Source organism: Colletotrichum abscissum, assembly GCF_030869225.1.
Source record: "Colletotrichum abscissum strain IMI 504890 chromosome Unknown Scaffold_172.1, whole genome shotgun sequence".
Taxonomy (NCBI): domain Eukaryota; kingdom Fungi; phylum Ascomycota; class Sordariomycetes; order Glomerellales; family Glomerellaceae; genus Colletotrichum; species Colletotrichum abscissum.
Genome location: NW_026850068.1, coordinates 1 through 7708, shown reverse-complemented (window position 1 = coordinate 7708; position 7708 = coordinate 1). Strand labels below are relative to the sequence as shown.

The following is a 7708-nucleotide window of genomic DNA, read 5'->3' as shown; positions in this document are numbered from 1 at the left end:
TCTGGTGACCGTGGCGCTCTCGTCGAAGTTCCGACGAGCGAGTGCCTCCTCCACCCCGATCTGCCGTTGTCTCCGCCCCCGTACATCGGCCGCGGCCCTTTCTTGGCTCGGCACGCATTGGATACTGGCCTCTGTTCTCTCCCTCCTGACCACAGTCCACGTCGTTCTGTACTTGCCCTGGCTCGTCGTTCTCGCGGTGTCGGCTGGCTTCATCTTCCTTGTATGCGCAAGTTTAACTCAGCAGACGACTTCCGTGTCCATTCTTCCCACGAAGACCATGGAACTGACCACTCCGCCAAACAAGCATATCCGCATTCTAGAAGTCGAGGTATCATCCCCCATCACCTCTGGTCAGTCGTATTACTTCAAAGTAGGCGAAATCCCCGTACGTGCAGCCTGGATGAGAAGAGACTTCAACAACGGCACCAAGACGTCCAAGTACACTGCAGTACTGTTCGCTCTCGTCGATGCGGAAGCCCCTAGTGAACTAGAAGTCCGCGGACCTTATGTCATACCACTCACCCCTGCGATCGCTACAGACCAAACTCTCGATATCATCACCATGGATAGCGGTGTGGTAGAAGCCTACCAGATTCTTGCATGGCGGGGTGAGCTTACCAAACACAAGGAGAGTACGTCGCTCTTGTGGTTGAATGAGAGCCTGGACGTGTTGAGGGCCTCATTCGCCCACGCTGGCTTCGGTAGTCATGCCGGCATGCAGATAATCTGCTATGGCAGAAGTTACCAGTATTTCCGCGACAATGAGAAAATCAGAGTGACACACGACCTCGCACCCGTAAACGGAAATCTACCGAAACGGAAGGGCGACCAGGGTCTTGCCGATGCCTTGGATGAGGCCATGCGTTCCGGTATCATAAGATTGTCTGCTGAATCGAACATCGAAGACGTGCTCCGGGAGTCTGTACCAGGGAGTAAACACTTATACGGTAAGCTCTCCTTCCCATCAGATCCTCTCTATTGAAGACTCAAGCAGTACGCAGCGGTTGGAGAAAACCTGAGATCCTTCGGCCTGCGTCCCAAGCGGCTCGACTTTGACGGGAAGCCCATCGAAAGTCTTGACGTATGAGGCTAGTCTGTGGCGCGCTACGTGATATCTTCTCCTAGGGAAAAGTGATCAGCACCACTGTGGCGAGGGCACTGGTTTTCTTCGATACGCATCTTATACAATCTCCACCAGCACCGTGCAGCCTAAGCGTGACGATAATGGTCCGAGAGCCCTGAATTGTAGGAGATAACGTCGGTCTGACACCGCTGAGAACTCACTCACGGAACGATCGTCTTAAAACGATAATCTTTAGAAGAGACCTCTTAGCCGTAGTGATGTTGAAGGTTCTATCGATCTACCGAAGCCCTCCCCGAACTGAAAGCTTCCGTCCATTCAACGCTCTATCTCTGGAGGAGCAGTGTCTGTTTCGAACGCCTTCACTGTTCGAACGCCTTCACTGTTCGAACGCCTTCACTGTTCGAACGCCTTCACTAAGCCTCGAGTGCAGCAGGTTAGTTGCTACCCAACGTAGATTCGTAAGGGCCTGCTGGTATTGCACTCCTAAACCATCCTTCCCCGAGTACCATAGTGAACAAGTCTATAAAGCCTTGGGGTATTTCAATACGGATGGGCGAGTTTGCGACTGAGATATGAGGAATGAAACAGTGGGTGACGTGATCAGATTTTTTCTTGTTTTGAATTCCAGCGGGAGAACCTATGCTTGTGGGATGATCGGAGCAGGATTCGAGCATCTGAAAGAAAAGAATAGATCGAGGGGGAAATCGCGAAATTCGTTTCATTCATAGTCGTTATCTGAAAGTACTAAGAAGGCTCCTATCTTCAAACATTGCCTGGCCTCGCACCGTTGTTCTGCCCAAAAGCGTTGCCCCAACCACTCTAAGTAAACGGTGAGGTAGCCTATGAGCGTACGGATGAGGCCGAGCACAGTAGTCATCACTGAACGATTGATCCCTTCCTTGTAATAGCTGGTATCAGACATCATGCACCCGCCGTCGTGACAGAGCGTGCGACCACTCGTACAATCATCAGTATATTGAGTAGTCAATGCCTTCGTCAGATTTGTCGCTCTTTGGCACAGCGCCTTTGGCGGCGCACTAGCTCGACCTGACTCCAAGCCAAGGAGCTTTGGCCTCAACACTGAAGCCCTCAGTGTTATCCAGAGACCAATCTGTTCTCATGAGCATGTGTATCTTGTGCATCTGGAATCGGTGGCGTTGTCGTAGTGAAAATTGACGCTATGGGAAATCCAGTCATGGCAACGACGGTCATACCAATCAACGACCAGTACAACATGATGTACTAGGAAGGAGTGGTGTACAGGACGTGGTCCTACGACAGGCTTCCGGCGAGGCCGACGGGCCCGTGTTCAAATGGCTGAGTTCCTGGCAAGACAGCATAAGGAGGCCTTCACAATTTGCCTGAAGGGTCGATGCCTCTTAGCACGGTGCATCAGATAAGGCGGCCACGATGCATAGGAGAAGGTCGGAGTCTCAAGCACGCTAGTTCCCACCAGCTGCGCTCGCCGTAGTATATCGGCAGTCTAAGTGGCTATGTATGCCTGGTTGTTACATTCCGCTTTGCAGACATTGAGAGGCGGACCCTACACCACAAGGCGAAGGGGAGATAGGTTGGGTATTGATTACCAGGCTCCCATCAGTACAGACTGAGTCAATGGTAAGACAACACTGATGTCATGAAGACACCAAGCCTGACCTAGATGGTTTACTAAGAGAATTTTCAGACAAAAGGCAAGTTAGCACAATCTTATAATAAAGACCTGAGCGATCTCTCGGCAGGACTGACGTAATTCGTGAGCAAAGGTTGGCCTTTCTGAGACGTGACACATCTCTCAACGAGCTTCTCCAAAAAGTGTGTCACGTAAGCAAAAACATATTTAAAGCTATTGGAACGACTTGCCTGACATGCTATCGCCTTCTGTCGAAAATGTGGTTTGTAGGAAGCCTAGCCGTGACCCTCTTCAAACAAGTCTCATCACGTTCCCCCGGCCAGCTCAATTCAGTTTCGTTAGTGCGTGCTTTGACCTACTTGAAACTTCTTGAACGGAAGAACGTCGTTATCTCCGAAGGCCTGATCAAAGCTGCCCTTTCAGTCTCTCTCAAGCTCTTGGGCCACCGAGAGGAAACCGATGCCATTGCCCGAACGGTTTTCGACTGCGGCACTAGAGCATCCGTATCTGACATGTGTCTTGGAGACATTATTTGGGCCAACGAAGTGTACTTGATGCACGCTCTGGACTATGACCTCTACCAAGACGACGGATGGGACCTATGTTTGGCATACGAAAGTGCCCTGGACTCATCAGTCGTCACGGATTTATGTCTGCACGGTATCATACAGCTTGATATAGATTGGACTGCCACAGCGGTCGTGGCCGCAATCGAAGCCTGGCACCGTTCAAAGGCGTTGTTGGGTACTCAATCGTGGGACATTGAGAGTGCGAGAAAATGTGCGCATCGGTTGTTTGTACAGCACTGCGTTCAGGAGACAATTGTCTACGAGCTTCTGATCGCGATCATGCTGTTTTCCTCTACCTAATCTTGCGAAGAAACCTGCTTCCGATGCGGGATGGCGGGATTCCGTTATGTACAGTAATACTGCCCTAGTGTAAGGCCGGTAGTCCTTGTTGGAAGGAGAACTGCATATGTACACGTTGAACATGGACGGAGATCGAGGTACGACGTCCAAGCCTCCTCACTTGACGTGTATGATAGATCTTGGCGCTCGTGGGCATCCTGGATCATCTCAATGCAACGACGCTTATGCCAAATCAACTCTGCTCAGTGTATCGAGCACGTTGCTGTCTAGTGCCAGTCCTCACTTTCGTCGTGGTGAGGATCGTGCCAAGTTCCAGCTCTTTCACGCTAGCCTTGCTTCTACAGGGAATATATAGTTATGTTCTTTCTCATAGTCACCACTTCAACCGACGGAGTCAACATTTTGTTGCTCAGTTGGGCCGAAGGTGAGCTAGCTCGTCTGTGTGAGTCGGTCTGTCCGTACCAACGTGTGTTGTTGGAAAGCGCAAAAGGGATGTTGCCGGGTTTCACAAACGACAGTCCTACAATAGACTACCAAGGTCATCGCCAACGATCTGCCATAGAGTCTTTACTTCCGTATCCTAGGCTTTCAAGCCTTGTAGGATAACGGAGTCGTTCCCCGAACGCCTGGCTGGTCAATCCTCGACGATCTCGACATAATAGTACCTAGCGCCGTATCGCACATCATGGGTGCTTCATCCGTGTTCCCGTAACATAGCCATTGTGAACATTAGAGATGAACTGCTGGCTGCTTAGCAGTAAAGCTACTTTTCGACCTTTTGAACGACCAATCTTTGAAGTTCTTCATTCTGGTGTACGTTTTCAGTGTTGTTGTCAGTGTAAAGTGCTTCGAGTAAGCCATTCCAGGGAAACCCATGTTCATCGGGCAAGTTGAGGTTATAACCACTCACTTGCAGAGACATCTAGGTAAGTCGACGACTATTGTTGAGGGCTGTTGTTAAATGCCTTCCTTACTTTGGCTTCGAGGGCATGCTTTCGCAGCTTATGAGCCGACAACAACATTTCCTCCAGGGATCTCGTGAGTATACTTGTGTCCAGCGGAGCTATGCCAGGAGCCGTGTTCCAGCGTTGGCCACCTTCAGATACTCTATCAAGCCACCTGCGCTAATGGTCGCAGCCCGCGGAAGAGGAGGCGGACTATCGATATGGACGAAAACGGCACCCGAGAAAGGCCTTATTATCAAGAAGTTGAATGCGATAAGATTCTTGGATTCTCCAACGTAAGCCGCAGAACGCAAGCGAGCTGCCTCTATTTTGTTTTTATTGAATCTTAAGGGACCCAGGTTTCCTCAGGAATTGCTGGTGGCCAGGCTCCTCTCTGCATCTTGGTAGTTCATCAATTTTATGTTTTGACATCGCCCCCGCAAGCCAGTCGAAGGATGTCATGTGGCATTGATCGGCAAACACGCCTCACAAGAGATAGTAAAAGGCGTGGGAATTTCTGAATGACCCGAATGATATCTGTGCCTCAACAGCTGGTTAGAGCATGTCAAGCAGCTCAAGACTCTGAACATCGAGTCGAGACGTGGGCTGATAGCGGCATGACCTCCGACTGTGTGGGTCTAGGTAACCCGAGGGGTCATTGTCGGGATCACGTCGCATGCTAGTGGCCCAGTGTCTGCCCTAATCAGATGGGGGGTCTTCACGAGTATGATATTAGTGGACGGCGTCGATGTAACTTCTCTAATAGCTGTAGAGTGGCGTATGCGCCGTACATGTCAGACAAAACTCGTTGAAACGTCCCGTTGACTTGTGTAAGGTAGATGCATCACATGAAGAAAGGCTGTTGCCTATTTGAACCATTTTTCGCTGCACGCGCGCAATGATATCTCTCTCTCTCTCTTTCTCTCCCTCCCTCCCTATGGTATATTCATCCGTATCAAGCTTCATACGTGGAATTATGAGCTTTGGGACAGAAACACAAGCACATGATGCTATCGAGTCCGAAATCTGGGACCACCACCAAAGCAATTTAGTAATTCTGTCCGTCAGTCTCAGTTACGATACGGTAAAAGCCACTTCGTTCAGTTGGCCGCAGTGGATTTGAACCTTCGAAATAAGTGCATTGCGGATTGGGCGTGAACGTTCGCGATAAAAGCCGTGACGAAGGTCAGAAATGCATCTTCTATCAGCATTGACTTTTTAATAATGATAATTCGATTTTCTCCGTACCATCAAGGCGATGGATGATGAAGCAACTCAAAGGACGGCTAAACAGCTTTTGCCATTTTTCATGCTACCTTTGTCATGTGGAAGTCTCGCGAGCCGGACCTCTCCCATGCACCCCTTGATTCTGATACTTGGATCTGCCGGCCCATCCTTCATCAGAGTCAAATGACAGATCAACCTTATTTAAGAGCAAACTATCGAGTTTATGTGCCCAATCACACACACTGCAGGCGATAAATCTTTTTGAAGAGTAAATGAACATACTCTCAAGACCTGGTCAATGCCCGTCACAGAACTATGTGGTAGGATGAAGTTTATGCACAATTTTCAGCACTCTGCAGCTTGAGCTGTCTTTCTATGCCACCTGGATAGTATTTACGGAGGCTGCAAAAAATGACCATTTGTCAGTCTCTGCATGGAAGAGAGAGTGGAATCCCGGAAGCGGATAGGTGTTGCTACCCACTGTGGCCGTTAGGCAATGTATGCCTACTTTGAGAGTTCGATGTTACTTGCCGTCGAACTTACAGTCTCATCCATTATCTTGGAACTGCATTGACAATTTTCTCCAGTAGATTCAAAGTAAGCAATCTGCTTTTTGACTATGGTTGGCTGCTCCAAGTATCTGTCCAGCTATGTTAGACAAAGCTCAGCCTAATATAGTACGAATACACGTCTCCTTGCTCTGTATCAATATTTATCTAGGAGCATCTTATCAAAATTCGTCCAACGATCTGGGGTTTGTTAGAAAAACCGGAGGGCGGGAGGATTGAGGACCCCAAACGATGCGACGGCAATAAAGCTTATGGATTATTTATGACCTTGTATAGCCGTTGAATTAAATCATTTTCTGCGTTTCAGGCTGTCGTCATCATGGAAGAACGGCTTTCCCACACAAAGCTGGCTTTTGTCAGTCAACTTCGTGTTTTATACGTTCATCAAATACAACAAGTCGATTCGCGTCTATATACCTTCGGCCAATCGATTTATTCCAACATAATGTCGCAAACTCGGCATTTCAAGGAATCTTTTGTAGGAAAGTCCTAGTACTACGGGCGTATAGCGAACCCTAAGAATTAACATGTTTCTCAACAGGAAGATTCGGTTTACAACTCTATACTTCACATAAGTCGTCTAACCGTATGACGGCCGAAGGTAATCGGAGCGGAACCGTCCGGCGTTCTTTTAGCAGAAGGACTTGCTAAAGAACATGTTGGCATGGTGCTGGTTGAAGCCGCCGAATTAGCACGTCCGTATCAGAGAAAATGAGATTCAACTTGTTTGTTTTCGTCGTAATCCCTAACATGCCGATGACCTTTGGCCAGTGCAGGTATCCACGAGACGCAAGAAAATTGAGGAGATATAGGGCTTTGGGGATAAACAAGCTGCCATCGGTCGTGTACCGGCAGGAACGGTGAAGTTCTGTTCGGATAAACTGCATTGGTGTTTGTAAGCCGTTCAACCACGACCAAACTCTCGTACGATCGATGCCATGTCGAATGAAGAATTCCACTTTTGACCTGAAAAGACTCGGTACTTCTTCGTCAAGAGCATTATACCAAGCCTGTGCGACGATGTAGGAATTCGCCTCACTGTCAATATCCGCACCAGCTTCGAGAAGGAACTTCATCACTTCAGATGAATGAGCGTCCGCTTTGGCAGCCTCTATGAGGGCGTAGTCAAGCTCTCTCTGGTATTCAGCAAGGTTTGGTTCACATGCGACCATGTTCTGGTCCCGGCAAACTGGTGCGGCAAGCTTGTTAAGAATCTTCTCCATTGCCATTTTTTTCCAAGCCCAGAACTGCCGCTCCAATGAGTAGACGCAATTGGGATCATACCAGAATCCGATGTGGAAGCGACTGCCTGCCGCGAGCGCTAGTGAGCCGAGCAGAGCGAAAGTACCATTTGCAAGCCAATCGGTCGTTTTCTGGCAAGACGA

At 49.0% G+C, this 7708-nt stretch overlaps 4 protein-coding genes across 4 annotated transcripts; 2 read left to right on the top strand and 2 right to left on the bottom strand.

The window, feature by feature from the left end:
* Nucleotides 1-277: 277 nt before the first annotated feature.
* CABS01_16838 (uncharacterized protein) lies at nucleotides 278-1087 on the top strand (the record flags this gene model as incomplete). Its single annotated transcript, XM_060550167.1, has 2 exons — nucleotides 278-922; nucleotides 995-1087. The coding sequence occupies 2 exons, from the start codon at nucleotides 278-280 to the stop codon at nucleotides 1085-1087; spliced, it is 738 nt and encodes a 245-aa protein (XP_060402511.1).
* A 1214-nt stretch (nucleotides 1088-2301) lies between these two features.
* Nucleotides 2302-2424, bottom strand: CABS01_16837 (uncharacterized protein; the record flags this gene model as incomplete). Its single annotated transcript, XM_060550166.1, has 1 exon — nucleotides 2302-2424. One exon carries the CDS (start codon nucleotides 2422-2424, stop codon nucleotides 2302-2304), a length of 123 nt encoding a protein of 40 aa, XP_060402510.1.
* Nucleotides 2425-2971: 547 nt separating this feature from the next.
* On the top strand, nucleotides 2972-3583 carry CABS01_16836 (uncharacterized protein; the record flags this gene model as incomplete). The annotated part of the gene is made up of 1 exon (XM_060550165.1): nucleotides 2972-3583. One exon carries the CDS (start codon nucleotides 2972-2974, stop codon nucleotides 3581-3583), a length of 612 nt encoding a protein of 203 aa, XP_060402509.1.
* A 3387-nt stretch (nucleotides 3584-6970) lies between these two features.
* On the bottom strand, nucleotides 6971-7552 carry CABS01_16835 (uncharacterized protein; the record flags this gene model as incomplete). The annotated part of the gene is made up of 1 exon (XM_060550164.1): nucleotides 6971-7552. The coding sequence occupies one exon, from the start codon at nucleotides 7550-7552 to the stop codon at nucleotides 6971-6973; it is 582 nt and encodes a 193-aa protein (XP_060402508.1).
* Between the last annotated feature and the right edge of the window lie 156 nt (nucleotides 7553-7708).